Source organism: Coregonus lavaretus (genome assembly GCF_964263955.1).
Source record: "Coregonus lavaretus genome assembly, contig: HAP1_SCAFFOLD_3077, whole genome shotgun sequence".
Classification (NCBI taxonomy): domain Eukaryota; kingdom Metazoa; phylum Chordata; class Actinopteri; order Salmoniformes; family Salmonidae; genus Coregonus; species Coregonus lavaretus.
In genome coordinates this window covers 1-16373 of record NW_028159478.1, presented here as the reverse complement: position 1 = coordinate 16373, position 16373 = coordinate 1, and the positions used below count along the sequence as shown (strand labels likewise).

Below are 16373 nucleotides of genomic sequence, written 5' to 3'. Positions count from 1 at the left end.
GAGAGAGAGAGGACATCAGGTAAAGTTCTGGAGATGAGGGAATATGTGTGCAGAAAGAAACCCTCCAGTATGGTTAACCCCAGTATGGACTATATATACAAGTGACCATTTAGAATGTGACCCAGTTCAATGGGTCTTAACAGAACTGGGGGATGTCAGCCATGAAGTTGTCTAAACACAACTGGAATATAATTTGTTTGTGATTCATTGTTAATGGATTTTCCATTAGGAACACAGGGGAAAAACCTAACACAACAACACACATAACACACAACCAATAAAAACAAAGGGGGAGGAAACCACTAAAATCATTACCATATTGTCATTTTCTAACGACAGGGAGAAAACATGTAAAATCTAGAAGACTACTTTAGATCTGGTCAGAAGAAGCCTAGTGCACTACGTAGGGAACAGGGAGAGATTTGGGACAGAGACAGTAACTCCTGTATGGAAATCTTCATTCTAATGACAGTGAGCAAATCTCCACCCTATTCCCTATGTAGTGCACTACTTTAGATCTGATCAGAAGTAGCCTAGTGCACTACGTAGGGAACAGGGTGTCATTTGGGCCAGAGACAGTAACTCCCCTGGGTATGAATTGTCTCTCTATCTTATCTGTCTTCTATATGATGTTCTCCTCTCCTCCTCTCTTCTCTCCTCTATTCACTCTATTCTATCATCCACACCACATGCCAGCTTCAACACAATCCATTTACAAGTTAAAGACACACCTTGGAATAAATAGCAAAGGAAAACTAATACTAGATGGATTTTTTATTTCCCATCACCATGAATCATATTTAATAACTGAACAGTAGCAGACCTAACTTCATCTGTTCCTGACTCTAGATAGTGGATTAAAAAGACCATCAATCTCCAATGATATTAAAGTACAATTCTGAACATTACAGATATACTGAGTGACAAGTCAAGATATCTGCTGGGTTTTTATTGTTTTGTTAATAGCACCACCTGCTGGACAGCTTTAATGTTGCTTGACTGAGCAGTATGGGAGAATAAAAGATGCCAAATTTAGGGCCGGTTTCCCGGAAATCTCCATTGAACATGCTTTTTAGTCTAGGACTAGGCTTCATCTGTGTCCGGGAAACCGGCCCATATAGTTCAATTAGCAAGTAAGTAACACTACCTGTTCCATGATACTGAGGAAAATGACATTGAGACAGAGAACCAATTGAGAAAACATTTCAATGGTTCTGAATGACAACCAACATACATTAACAGCATACATCATGATTAATGTAAATGTAGCCAATTAAAACATTGCATTTGATAACAAATACGTTAAGTTTTAATTAAACTCTGAAGATTAAATCAGTCAGACAAAAATAATTGTACAGAAAAACAGAGTATTATATCTGGGGACCATCACCACCAGCATGACTAGTATCTATGTGGACCCTACTACAGTTTAACCAGCTCAGCTATAGACTACACCAGCATGACTAGTATCTATGTGGACCCTACTACAGTTTAACCAGCTCAGCTATAGACTACACCAGTATGACTAGTATCTATGTGGACCCTACTACAGTTTAACCAGCTCAGCTATAGACTACACCAGCATGACTAGTATCTATGTGGACCCTACTACAGTTTAACCAGCTCAGCTATAGACTACACCAGCATGACTAGTATCTATGTGGACCCTACTACAGTTTAACCAGCTCAGCTATAGACTACACCAGCATGACTAGTATCTATGTGGACCCTACTACAGTTTAACCAGCTCAGCTATAGACTACACCAGCATGACTAGTATCTATGTGGACCCTACTACAGTTTAACCAGCTCAGCTATAGACTACACCAGCATAACTAGTATCTATGTGGACCCTACTACAGTTTAACCAGCTCAGCTATAGACTACACCAGCATGACTAGTATCTATGTGGACCATACTACAGTTTAACCAGCTCAGCTATAGACTACACCAGCATGACTAGTATCTATGTGGACCCTACTACAGTTTAACCAGCTCAGCTATAGACTACACCAGCATGACTAGTATCTATGTGGACCCTACTACAGTTTAACCAGCTCAGCTATAGACTACACCAGCATGACTAGTATCTATGTGGACCCTACTACAGTTTAACCAGCTCAGCTATAGACTACACCAGCATGACTAGTATCTATGTGGACCCTACTACAGTTTAACCAGCTCAGCTATAGACTACACCAGCATAACTAGTATCTATGTGGACCCTACTACAGTTTAACCAGCTCAGCTATAGACTACACCAGCATGACTAGTATCTATGTGGACCATACTACAGTTTAACCAGCTCAGCTATAGACTACACCAGCATGACTAGTATCTATGTGGACCCTACTACAGTTTAACCAGCTCAGCTATAGACTACACCAGCATGACTAGTATCTATGTGGACCCTACTACAGTTTAACCAGCTCAGCTATAGACTACACCAGCATGACTAGTATCTATGTGGACCCTACTACAGTTTAACCAGATCAGCTATAGACTACACCAGCATGACTAGTATCTATGTGGACCCTACTACAGTTTAACCAGCTCAGCTATAGACTACACCAGCATGACTAGTATCTATGTGGACCCTACTACAGTTTAACCAGCTCAGCTATAGACTACACCAGCATGACTAGTATCTATGTGGACCCTCCTACAGTTTAACCAGCTCAGCTATAGACTACACCAGCATGACTAGTATCTATGTGGACCCTACTACAGTTTAACCAGCTCAGCTATAGACTACACCAGCATGACTAGTATCTATGTGGACCCTACTACAGTTTAACCAGCTCAGCTATAGACTACACCAGCATGACTAGTATCTATGTGGACCCTACTACAGTTTAACCAGCTCAGCTATAGACTACACCAGCATGACTAGTATCTATGTGGACCCTACTACAGTTTAACCAGCTCAGCTATAGACTACACCAGCATGACTAGTATCTATGTGGACCCTACTACAGTTTAACCAGCTCAGCTATAGACTACACCAGCATGACTAGTATCTATGTGGACCCTACTACAGTTTAACCAGCTCAGCTATAGACTACACCAGCATGACTAGTATCTATGTGGACCCTCCTACAGTTTAACCAGCTCAGCTATAGACTACACCAGCATGACTAGTATCTATGTGGACCCTACTACAGTTTAACCAGCTCAGCTATAGACTACACCAGCATGACTAGTATCTATGTGGACCCTACTACAGTTTAACCAGCTCAGCTATAGACTACACCAGCATGACTAGTATCTATGTGGACCCTACTACAGTTTAACCAGCTCAGCTATAGACTACACCAGCATGACTAGTATCTATGTGGACCCTACTACAGTTTAACCAGCTCAGCAGTACCACAGAGATTAAACCCAGGATAGAGGGGCTGAGTGAATGTGGTCTGGACTCTGTGGAGGAGGGTCATTGTGTCAGAGACACTGTAGAAGGACAGAGTACCTGCCTTGTGATCCAGGTCCACTCCTACTCTGGAGGACTGAGGGCCTGATACTTTAGTCTCAACATTATTGTGTCTGAACAAATAACTACCACTATAGCACTCTAAACTCCAGGACTTGTTATTGTATCCAAATAAACCATCTGTCCCTGTTCTGCTGATGTCTTTATATGAGACTGCTGTAACAACCCACTCCCCACTCCACTCCACCTCCCAGTAACAGCGTCCAGACAGACCCTCTCTACACAGAACCTGACAGTATTTGGTGAATCTGTCTGGATGAACAGGATATGGTTGGACTTGGCCTGTACGTGTCACCTTTCTGTTCCCTTCAGACAGAGAGAGGCATTTTTGTGCTGTGTTTGGGTCCAGTGTGAGCTGACAGGAATCTGGGAGAAGAGCAGAGCAGAGACCAATGAGGGGAGTTAGAACAATAAGTGAAGTCAGATACTGTATCTACCCTGTCTTTGATTAGAGCACAGCAGAGATCAAATCAGAGAAATATGAGGAGTCAGATAGATACCCAGTCTTTGATTAGATCTACTATTGCTATATATTTCTAGAGGGATTGTTAGGAGTGTCAGTAAAAAGAGACTGTTAGTTACTTCAGAATAAAGAGACTCACATTGTAAGAACTGTTCTCTGGTCTTGGGCTCTGGAGGCAGTACAACATCCACTATATTCACTACAGACACACAAACACATTCACAGAGAGAGGGAATGTCATCATCATACCATATTCCACATGTATATGACTAGTAGGGAACTTTCAATGGTCTAAAGTTGATGTTCTTATTATTTTCAACACACCTGCAGTGGAGATCTTGGTCCATTCTCCTTTAAGGACGTCTTCTAGTTTCTCTCTCAGTTCAGACACAGTCTTACTCACATCTCCAAAGTACTGAAGAGGACGGACAACGATGCTGGGTAAGTCTGAAGATACACTGGTACCGGAGAGAGACTGATAACTCTGGAGAGAGAGAGGGAGAGAGAGAGAGGGAGAGGGAGAGGGAGAGAGAGAGAGAGAGAGAGGGGGAGAGAGAGAGAGAGAGAGAGAGAGAGAGTGAGAGGGAGCAGAACCAAATTATTGAGAGTTTTAATTTCATATCACATGTATCAAGGCAGTTGAGTTACCTGGAGGAAATGGATGTGATCCTCTGTGTGTGAGAGCTGCTCCAGCTCAGTGCTTCTCTTCCTCAGCTCAGCTATCTCCTGCTTCAGTTGCTCCAGGAGTCCTTCAGCTTGACTCACTTGAGCCTTCTCTTGGGCTCTGATCAGCTCCTTCACCTCAGAGCGCCTTCTCTCAATGGAGCGGATCAGTTCAGTAAAGATCTTATCACTGTCCACCACTGCTGCCTGTGCAGAGCGCTGTTAAGAGAGAGAGAGAGAGAGAGAGAGAGAGAGAGAGAGAGAGAGAGAGAGAGAGAGAGAGAGAGACTGACTTGTCTTACTTTAATGAGCCATCCTCATTACACTAACACCCCCACCCCTAAAAGCACATTGCGTGCCACCACAACCTCCACACAATCACATTATCCAGTACCCAACACCACAGTACAATACACCAACCAGCACCACATTCCAACCGTCCATCCAACCCCTCCTCTCCAGCCGTTCAGACAGCCCCCCTGAGCCCCCATACCTCCTGAAACATCTCCACACTGTTGATCATTTTGTACAACTCAAACTCAACCCTAAGGCGTCAACAGTAATGGCATTACCCTGGCAACACAGAAAAAACATGATGAACTGTCTGTCATTGCAGAAAACGGACACCCCTCTCCAACTCCCAGGTCAACCCGAGCCAACCAGCTATTGGTGTCCAGGGCTCCATGTAATACCCTCCACTGGACGACCCCTGACCTTTCCAGCACTGGGAACTTATTGAGCCCCTCCACCTATACCCTGCCATGCTCTCAGCCCCCACAACCCCCTGCCACTGATGCCCCTTCACTCCCACTAAGCTCAGAGTGTTAAAAGTCAGTAAGTCCTCCAGACTCTCCTGCCAGTCCCCAGTCTCTGCTGTCACTTGCAGTGGTGGAAACGGTGGTGGCCCCTCCTCAGGCTGCTCCAGCCCTCAGTACTGCAGCATAGAAATCAGAGACCCCTGCTGTATTGAGTCTCTCCTGCCGCATGATGAAGAGCTGCTGATCCAGCCCCAAACCACCAGCCCTCCTCAACAGAGCACATGCTGGTTCCCTCCAGCCCACCTCCGTACGGTACAGTAGCCTCTGTGCTGCTGAGTCAGAACGATGGAACTGTCCCTGGTGAATGCCCCTCCCTACCCAGACTGGCCTACTGAGCCCTCCCCACACCTTGACCATACATGAAGCCCCAGCGTACAGCATTTGAACACAGGCCACACAATTCTCCCCACAACCAAAACAACACATTGAACAGATATTCATGGTCCACCCTATCAAAGGCTTTCTCCTGATTATGAACAGATTGTCTGTGTTTGAGTGTCCTGGTACACAGTACGTTTGGTCCTTGTGTACAATAGAGTCCAGGTGGGACTTCAGTCTGTTAACGAGGACCTTGGTAAAGACCTTATAGTCCAAACAGAGCAATGCCACAGGCCTCCAGTTCTTTAAGTTACTCAAATCCCTATTTTGGGCAGGAGAGTCAAAGCCTCCCGTCTACAGCTTAGCGACAGCTCCCCCACCCCGACGCACTCACGCAACACACGTCCTGTCCAATAATTCCCCAGAACTTTTTATAAAATCCAAAGGTAAACCGTCTGAGAGACAGCAGCTGAGAGTTTGTGAAAGGCCAGGGAAATGTCTATTTGATTTATCTGTGACAGAGAGAGTTTGGAAAGGTCTGTGAGCAGAACCTGAGAACACCCAGGATAATAATAATAATAATATGCCATTTAGCAGACGCTTTTATCCAAAGCGACTTACAGTCATGTGCATACATTTTTACATATGGGTGGTCCCGGGGATCGAACCCACTACCCTGGCATTACAAGCGCTAAATGTGGTCCTCTGTAGCTCAATTGGTAGAGCATGGTGCTTGCAATGCCAGGGTTGTGGGTTCGTTTCCCATGGGGGGACAGTATGAAAATGTATGCACTCACTAACTGTAAGTCGCTCTGGATAAGAGCATCTGCTAAATGTGGTCCTCTGTAGCTCAATTGGTAGAGCATGGTGCTTGTAATGCCAGGGTAGTGGGTTCGATCCCCGGGACCACCCATATGTAAAAATGTATGCATTCATGACTGTTAGTCGCTTTGGATAAAAGCGTCTGCTAAGTGGCATATTATTATTATTATTATTATAAGAACCCATGACCCATTTTCTCAGCCTATACCGCTTCCTGGGTGAGAGGACACTAAACCCCTCATTCTTCATCACGTGTTGTACTGACCTTACAAACCTTCCAGGATCAATCAAATAAGACTCCAGCAGAACCTTCTTTTTCCCCTTTAGTCTCCATCAGGAACCTAGAAAGTTCTCTCACCGTATGTACTGGGCCCTCAGCCTGACTGGCTGTCAGCTCTGGATCCAATGAGCCATCTGAAAACGAGACGCCTTGTCCTCCGCTCCCGCAGACTCACCTCCCCCCTCTTCCTCCTCCTCCATTGGCACGGTACCGTCCTCCTCCTCCCCAGTCTCTGCCCCCCTGCACTTCCCCCCTGATCAGAGCCTCTTCCCCAATGACAGGCAATATTTGCCTTCGCCCACCGGAGTCTCTGTTACTACAGAAACCTGCCTCAGCTCATGTAGCCCAGCTGCAACCCTCCCCACCACCGCTTTCTCCACGGCCTGCGCACCACCACTTGACCATGCACTACTCTCCTCCCTCCTGGTACCACCACCACTTGACCCTGCTCTACTCTCCTCCCTCCTGGTACCACCACCACTTGACCCTGCTCTACTCTCCTCCTTCCTGGTACCACCACCACTTGACCCTGCTCTACTCTCCTCCCTCCTGGTACCACCACCACTTGACCCTGCTCTACTCTCCTCCCTCCTGGTACCACCACCACTTGACCCTGCTCTACTCTCCTCCCTCCTGGTACCACCACCACTTGACCCTGCTCTACTCTCCTCCCTCCTGGTACCACCACCACTTGACCCTGCTCTACTCTCCTCCCTCCTGGTACCACCACCACTTGACCCTGCTCTACTCTCCTCCTTCCTGGTACCACCACCACTTGACCCTGCACTACTCTCCTCCCTCCTGGTACCACCACCACTTGACCCTGCACTACTCTCCTCCCTCCTGGTACCACCACCACTTGACCCTGCTCTACTCTCCTCCCTCCTGGTACCACCACCACTTGACCCTGCTCTACTCTCCTCCCTCCTGGTACCACCACCACTTGACCCTGCTCTACTCTCCTCCCTCCTGGTAAAACCACCACTTGACCCTGCTCTACTCTCCTCCCTCCTGGTACCACCACCACTTGACCCTGCTCTACTCTCCTCCCTCCTGGTACCACCACCACTTGACCCTGCTCTACTCTCCTCCTTCCTGGTACCACCACCACTTGACCCTGCTCTACTCTCCTCCCTCCTGGTACCACCACCACTTGACAACTTTCATGTTTTGAAATTATACTTCATTACTATAATGATTATCAATAAGCCTAAACATTAATTCAGTCACCTCTGGTCGACAAAAACGTATTTTCCTAGTACATTAATTGTAAAATTCATCAACCAGCATCGAGCACTCTGCCTTCTCACGCAAGCGAGGGGCATGTTGAGGTAAATATGCTAACCGCGACGGTTGCATTATGTCATTTATTGGTGGGCTGGAAGATGCAGTGTTTTTTCTTTTCTATTCAGAGGCTATTTACTCCCAATATGAGATAATTTTATATAGAAGGTTTTTATAATGCATGTTTACTAGGGTTGAGGTTAGCGCATCTGAGTAGGGATTATTTGGGTTCAATACCTGTCCTACCTATCAATCATATTGCTGCTTGTAGCCTATAACTGATGATCCCCACACTAGAAACACCCAAAACTATCTGTGCTAGCAAACCCTGTGTTCCACCCCTCCCCTGTGTAACCTTGAGGTTTGTTAAGAAACAAACACTTGTCTACGAAAAGAGACATGTTTAACGGATTCCGCTTGGCACCCAGCCGAGAGCACACGGAAACCACTTGCAAATTTACCAAAACTAACCAACTACTTGCGGTCTGTTCGGAAGCAATAAACGGAGGCAGATTAGCCACCACAACTCTTATCGAAAGAGGCGACATCTGCACCAACACACCCCTCACAACAAGACAAACCTTTTTCATTAACACAACCACCGCCTTGTTCATTCTGGATGCAGAGTCCAGATGTTCCGCTCCAACCTGTTCGCCGACCATTAGCAAAACTTCCTCCACACCTTTCTCCGGAACGCACCCGAAGCGACAGCGTTTCTTCTCCACTCGGTTGAGGCCATCACGCCGCCCTAACAAACTACCCCTACTCCCCCCTCAACTCTAAACGATAAACAGTGGAAACCAATAAACAAACCCTCCACCATGAGAAAATAAATTCAGAAAATACGCAAGAACCAAAAGAAAAAAGAATAGTAGCCCTCCTCACGAACCACAAAGTCTCTCACACAACCAACTTCTTCTTCTATGATATAATGGCGGTCCACAAACCAACGTTAAAGGTGCATGCCGCCACCTACTGTGCTGGAGTGTGTGGTCAATCACGGTTTCCAACATTTCTAAATCCTCCTACCTAACTCAGTACTACTGAGAAAATAAAGAAGAGCCCTACTAACTTCTAATAGACCCTCCCCCATCCCCAAAATCCCTTCCAACCCCCCCAACCCCATCCAACCTCAATGACCCTACACTTCAAACTTTCCCTCTCTTCAACATACTAACAACAATATAACAACACATGCTCCACCGTTTCATCGACCGTACCTTCCAGACACAAACCATTCACATGCTTGCCAACCAAATATAATATAAAGTTCAATGTCCTAAGCGCAATTGAGTGAACACCACATCTTCCTTCCTAATCTGACTTTTGAATCTTGGTCCATCGACCTTTCTGTAAAACTGTCAACTATTCATATAAATGCCGGCCCTTGTGCTCAGAGTACCATCTCTTCTGCCACAAATCTATCAAAATGGCTCTGATCTTACATTTGGCCTCACCTCTACCCAGTGGAACATTAATATAAATTATATCTTGTTTCAAAGCTCTTTTAGCTAACTGGTCTACAATTTCATTCCCTTCCACACCCGAATGTGCTGGGACCCAGCAGAATGTCACTACTACCCCCATTCTCTCAATTCTCCATAATAACATTAATACCTCCAATAGCAGGTCACTCCTATTAGATTTACCAGATGATAAACTATTCAATACAGACAGAGAATCTGAGAATACTATAATTCTAACAGGTTGTACGTCCTCCACCCACTGGAGGGCAACTATTATCACCAACAGTTCAACTGAGTATACTGACAGTTCATCTGTTAGTCTTCTACATATCTGCACATCAAATTCAGGAACGTAAACGCCTGCTCCTGTGAGCCCACTATCTGGGTCCTTGGATCCATTGTTGAAAAGCATTAAAAAAGCATAAAAACTTCTACCAATGTAATTGTCAACCAGTTTCACTATATCACTGACTTCTGACCAATCTTTCCTTTTCTCTACCAAGGTTAGATCAACAACAGGGTCTGGGAGTAACCATGGAGGAACATCCCCTATCACCACAGAAGGGCCAACCTCCAACTCCCTCAAACCACTCTCATCAGCAAGCTTTCCAACTGTCCAACCAAAACCACTGCCTTGTCTACTAGTATATTCCCAACAGTCATCTAGAACAGTAGCAGTGGGATGCTCAACCTCACAGCCTTTCAACCCAATAAGATAATGACCATTTTTTACGCTGTATATCCAAAGGCATCTCTCCTGCCTCCACCAGTAAGGCACATACAGATGTTGATTTAAATGCACCAATACATATCCTTAAAGCTATATACTGGATTCTGTCCAGCTTCTGAAGCCAAGTTTTGCCCTGTTCGATAAACTATACACCCGTAATCAATTGTCGTCCTGATCAGAGCTCTATAAATATCCATCAACAATTGTCTGTCAGCACCCTATTCATAACCAGAGACCCACACAACCAACTACCATGAAAGTTAATGAATGAGAGAGACATGAACATCGTTACAATACTGTACATAGACATAATGTAACGGTTCTTCTTCTTTGGTGTTTAACAGCGGTTGGCATCCAATATGTTGTATTACCGCCCCCAACTGGACTATAATATAAATCCATTATACTTTGTGATACAAAATGGGAAAAGGGGAAATTATAATAATAATAAAAAAACACCCTTCCAACTAACCCTACACTCATTAAATACCCACTACCCCATTCCACTACTTTGACCCTATCTGCTCCTGCACCATGCCAACGGCCTGGGAGGACGGGACACCACCACTCAACACAACCTGTAACTCTTCTGAAGTCTAATCTTGTATGCCCAAATAGTTCTCTGCAGCTGCCACCACAACATCTATTTTCTGTGATTTACGTTCCATTTCTGCGGTATAGTTGATAACCATTGCTATGAACTCTAAGAAGCTAACTTTACTAAAGCATATATCACTCGTTGGCCTATCCCTCTGTGCTGGCACAGATCTACTACTCACAGGGATCCTCTCAGGATCTCTCACCCTTGACCCATCCTCCTCTACTTTCTTCACTGCCTCAGCATACGACACCTTCTGCACTACTCTGACTCTAGCCACCTCAACCTGCCTCTCTCGCACCGGACACTTCCGATCCCCAGCAACATGGGCATCCCAACAGTTGACACACACAACTTTATCGACCGAAACTACACAATCCTCTATCCCATGCCCTCCTGCACACTTCCCACATCTTGGAATCTCCCTCCTACAAACTGCTGCAACATGACCATAAACGTTGCACCTGAATCAGCACAGTGGATTCGCCACAAAAGCTCTAACAGGATAACTGATATATCCTACCATGACTTTGTTGGGTAAAGACTCAAAACTCAAAAGGACTGACAGTGACTCCTCTGTTTCACCACGCTCACCACCGGGTCTGTGTTGCACCAAACGGCGGGAATCACAAACACCAGCAGTCTTCAACCTTAATTGCTCCACTTCTACACTTAACGCTACACCAGAAATCACTCCTTTCAATGGTGCCCTGTTCCTAAGAGCAAAACAAGAAACAGATCTTGACCCAAGTTGCGTGACACGGAGCGCCCACTCCCTCTGGTCAGAAGAAACACAAACAAATATCCCAAGTCCACTACAGGTTACCTTCACTGATTCAACTGCACCCAACTCCTTTCCCACCCACCCTGAAACCACAAATGGATCTGCCAAAAGGAATGGATCCACTTTCTCCAACAATGTAACTCCTACTGCACCAGATTCTTCTTTATCATGTCCATTGATGCCAGGCTCTGGTTCTGAGCTCTTCACCACACCTTCTACCTCACTTAACTCTCCCTCATTCATTTCCATTTCACCTCCTGAACTCAGTCTGGCGAACGGCTCACTCTGTTTGCACTTGAGTTATAACATTTGAAAGTTTTTATTCCTTTGAAACTTTTGTGAGTGTAATGTTTACTGTTCATTTCTGATTGTTTATTTCACTTTTGTTTATTATCTATTTCACTTGCTTTGGCAATGTAAACATATGTTTCCCATGCCAATAAATCCCTTTGAATTGATTTGAATTGAGAGAGAGAGAGAGAGAGAGAGAGAGAGAGAGAGAGAGAGAGAGAGAGAGAGCTCCATGTTAATGTATAGGGGACATGAGTCAGTCATGATTTCTCAAGGTTTTGTGATGAGGTAGCCCCGCCTTCGACTTCAAAATCAGTGTCGGCCCTCAGCCCAATAGGGAATGTCCTCTTGGTGTAACGGTCAAGATGTTGTTTTCTCCCTCAGTAGACCCGGGTTCATATCCCGCCGGTTACATTAAGCAGTCTATTCTCTGAAAGGGGTCCAGACAGCCTGTTCCCAACAGTGGGGTCAGTGGGATTGGATAGGGGCCTCTCTCTCTCTCTGACTGGAGTAGAGAAGTGAAATGGTGTGTCTCCTCTGGTCAACAATACTCACCTTGAGACACTCCACAGCCTGTTGGAGCTCCTTCAGCTTCTTCTCTCTCTCCTGGAATCTCTGCTGGACTTTCTGCTGACTCATCCCCAGCTGCCTCTGTGGAGAATCACTCTTCAATGAGCTATCAAGCTTTATTTGTCCAGTAGATCAATAGTATAGTAATGGGACATAGGGCCAATAGAAGTTAGGGATTAATATGTTGAGGAAGAGTGTGTGTGAAATTATATTATTATATTGTTATGTGAATGATTATAGTTTTAACAGTGCACAAAACAGGGGAGCTGATTGGGTGTTTGATAACGAATGATAATGGTGTTTGATAACGAATGATAATGGTGTTTGATAATGGTGTTTGACTTTAGAAAATGGTGATACATTTGGAGAATCTGGGTTAACATATCTATATAATCAAGGTTTGTGTTCATATCTGTTCTGCCGTGGATAATTTGAATGATCTCATATTCAAACAACCTTAGTTCCTACTGTATCTTTAATTCTTTGTTTATCAGACAGTCACCAACAAGTAGTTCTGGTCTTACCTGTTTCTCAGTCCTCTCTGCTGCAGCTGACACTGTTTCATGGCCTTTATGTTCATCCATCACACACTGATAACAGATACACTGCTGATCGGTACGACAGAAAACCTCCAGCAGTTTGTCATGATGAGAGCAGATCTTCTCCTGTAGTTGTGCGGTGGCTTTGACCAGCTTGTGCTTCTTGAAAGCAGGAAATTCATAGTGAGGTTGGAGGTGAGTCTCACAGTAAGAGGCCAGACACACCAGACAGGACATGAGGGCTTTCTGCTTTCTGGTCCCAGTGCAGAAATCACACGCCACATCTCCAGGTCCAGCATAGCACAGAGCAGGAGGGGGAGCAGCCTGGAGTCCTGTCTTCTTCAGTTTCTCCACCAACTCAGCCAACATGTTATTTTTCCTCAGATTAGGCCTTGGAGTGAAGGTCTCTCTGCACTGAGGACAGCTATAGACCCCTTTCAGAACATCCTGATCCCAGTAGCCGTCAATACAGCTCCTACAGTAACTGTGTCCACAGGGAATAACCACCGGTTCCTTCAGTAGATCCAGACAGACAGAACAACAGAACTGGTCCTGGTCCAGCAGAACTCCCTGCTGAGCCATTTGGACGGTTGTTCACTCTCACACAGACAGACGACACAGAGACTCAGATCAGTTTCGTTTCCTCAGAAGAGAGTTTGTGGGTGGGGGAGGGACTTCCTGGTTCTGCCAGAGGGGTGGGGTTAGAGGGAGGGAGGGGTTAGAGGGAGAGAGAGAGAGAGAGAGAGAGAGAGAGAGAGAGAGAGAGAGAGAGAGAGAGAGAGAGAGGAGAGAGCGAGAGAGAGAGAGAGAGAGAGACAGAGAGAGAGAGAGAGAGAGAGAGAGAGAGAGAGAGAGAGAGAGAGAGAGAGAGAGAGAGAGAGAGAGAGAGAGAGAGAGAGAGAGAGAGAGAGAGAGAGAGAGAGAGAGAGAGAGAGAGAGAGAGAGAGAGAGAGAGAGAGAGAGAACTGTCCACAATGTTAATAGAGACAAAGATTTGTGTTCCTAGGTTAGGGCCCTTTATATGGAATAAATTAAATAGAGTGGTTAGAATATATAAAGGGTAACAGTTTCTATGAAGTACATATGTATAATGCTTTTAATGAATTGTGTAATGCCTTAAACTTATGTGCTATGACACTAACTATAACCGTCCATAATAACTAATACGTGGTTGTAAAACTGTACAATGTGTTATAGATAATTAGCTACAATGGGGGAGGGGGGACTTGAAATGGATACAATGTACTGTATGTGAAATGAATACCGTATTGACTGATCATTGAGAATGATGTAACACTTTACATTACAGTGTGTTTATTGGTGTGTAATTATTCCTGTTAGTCCAGTGGTGTAAAAGTACTGTGATGCCTCATTCTTCCACTGTACTAGCAGCAGTAACCCTAGCCAGTAATAAGGCTACTGGAATGGAAAGTGTTACAGGAAATATAAAGGAAGGATTTATACATGTTCTATAATATACTCTATGTAATGATATGTCTATGTCTTCTATATGGTGTTCTATACTGTATGTAATGATATGTCTATGTCTTCTAGATGTCTTCTAGATGTCTTCTTGTGTCAATTCCTGACTACAAGCTATACCGAGCACTCAAGCCTGAATCCACCCAGGGTGCTCAAAGCACTCCCAACCTGCAGGGGGCAACCATGCAACCGGAGCTGTTGAAACCAACCACCAGGAAGTGCTCTGGGGACCATATTAACCTGCGCACCCACAAGCAGTGCATGTGCATGGCATCGAAATGTTTGGTAAAAGCTTACTTGGCTCTCACTCATTCCTGAGAAGAGATACCAATGACCACAGCTCCTGATCATCCAAAGACGCAACTGGTAGGACAGAATGTGTTGTGAATTCATGCTTCTATATGCCCTTTTGTTTGGTTGTAACATACAATACATTTATTAATTAAATTAAATAGTGAAGACTTCATTATGTGAACGTAGAACTTGACAGTAACGTTACTATAATCATGTGTATTGTTAAATGTTTAATTATGATATTGATATTTAATTATTAACTTGCAATGATCCTAGGTTAATCTAAATGATGAAATGATTGTTTGGTTAGGTTTGAGGATTCAGTAACATTAGTTTATGCTTATTTTTGAGAAAGTGGAATTGAGAGTTATTTGTAACTAATCCATGGTTTTTTGTTTGTGTGTTTTGAAGGTTATCAACCTATTCTGTTCCATCTTTATGACAATAAAAAATCATAAAGTGAACAGTTTTGAGTTGTCCTTTGCGTTCATAAAGGATAAAGCCGTTTTCAAGTTTGGGCAGAGCTGTGGTCAGCCAGAAATCACGCAGAACTTGACAGTTGATAACCAGCGCGGCAGTGAAGACGAGGATCAAAGGGCTGAAGTCAAGCTGTCGACGCAAAGGAAGAATTGCCTGTGAAACTCTACACCATGGCCAAGGAAACTTTTGGGAAAACAGTCAAGCAACTGAAGCAAGAGCGGACCTTAGCCAAATCTGCTTTCACCAGACAAGCGAACTATCTGAGTAAAGCTGCAGCTGGTATGATTAGGCATGAACTACAAGAGGAGTTCAGCAAGCTCAGTTCCCTGGCTAGAAGTGTCGGTGATTCAAATGATGACTACGCGGCTGGCCTACTGGCTGAAGCGGGAACTAAGGGAGATGAAGAGGTCAAGCTCGACAAGGACCAGCAGGCTGATCTTGAAAGGACGATTGAAGAGTGCGACATGAAATTGGAGGAAATCCGAGAGGCAGTCCAATTCAACCTCTGGCCAAGATACGGTAAAGAGGAGGTAGACTTTGCAATCCAAGAAGCGGAGAAAGCCTGTGACAGAGCCAAAGGAACCCCCGTCACTGCTATTAACAGGGACGGCTATGAACTACAGCTGGAAAGAGCGAGGAAGCTAATCCATGATGCAAGTGAAAGCCTGAAAGACTGGGAAAAATGGGTCCCACACGATGAGACTGCAGATCTGAAAGGCAGAGTAAAAGATCTGAGAATATTCGGCAGTAACCTCGAGGCCAAAAGAACAGAATTCCTCATCGCACAGAGAATTGCAGAAGAGGACAGAAGACCTACAGAGCTTCAACCAAGAGCAGTCCCACAACCAGTGGTGAGAATAAAACCAACCAGTCTACCTAAATTCACTGGGCTTAGGAGGAATTTCCACAGATGGAGGAAAGACTGGGAGAGCCTGCAAAAGCAGGGAGAGCCGACTGGTTCAGTGGAGGTGAAGAAGTTTCAACTTCTTGACAGTGTGGAC

At 44.9% G+C, this 16373-nt stretch overlaps 1 protein-coding gene across 3 annotated transcripts; it reads right to left on the bottom strand.

Annotated features, from left to right (window-relative positions):
- Positions 1-1188: 1188 nt before the first annotated feature.
- On the bottom strand, positions 1189-13739 carry LOC311122809 (tripartite motif-containing protein 16-like). 3 transcript variants are annotated; one of them, XR_014612502.1, is made up of 7 exons: positions 13102-13739; positions 12563-12658; positions 4602-4835; positions 4278-4437; positions 4093-4152; positions 2912-3856; positions 1189-1794 (listed from the first exon to the last, which is right to left on the bottom strand). XR_014612502.1 is itself a non-coding variant. In XM_084197124.1 (6 exons), the coding sequence occupies exons 1-6, from the start codon at positions 13696-13698 to the stop codon at positions 3345-3347; spliced, it is 1659 nt and encodes a 552-aa protein (XP_084053250.1). In that variant the 5' UTR covers positions 13699-13720; the 3' UTR covers positions 1189-3344. The 3 variants fall into 3 exon arrangements, 1 of the variants encoding a protein (XP_084053250.1); XR_014612503.1 differs by having other exon boundaries at positions 1189-1484; positions 3222-3856; positions 13102-13720; XM_084197124.1 differs by having other exon boundaries at positions 1189-3856; positions 13102-13720.
- Between the last annotated feature and the right edge of the window lie 2634 nt (positions 13740-16373).

Excerpts from the sequence above, each read along its gene's own strand:
- LOC311122809 (XM_084197124.1), bottom strand. The coding sequence starts at position 13,698 with ATGGCTCAGCAGGGAGTTCTGCTGGACCAGGACCAGTTCTGTTGTTCT. Across the intron at positions 4,438-4,601 it reads ATCACATCCATTTCCTCCAG|AGTTATCAGTCTCTCTCCGG; the intron begins GTAACTCAACTG and ends CTCTCTCTCCAG. Across the intron at positions 3,857-4,092 it reads CAGAGAACAGTTCTTACAAT|ATTCCTGTCAGCTCACACTG; the intron begins GTGAGTCTCTTT and ends CTCTTCTCCCAG.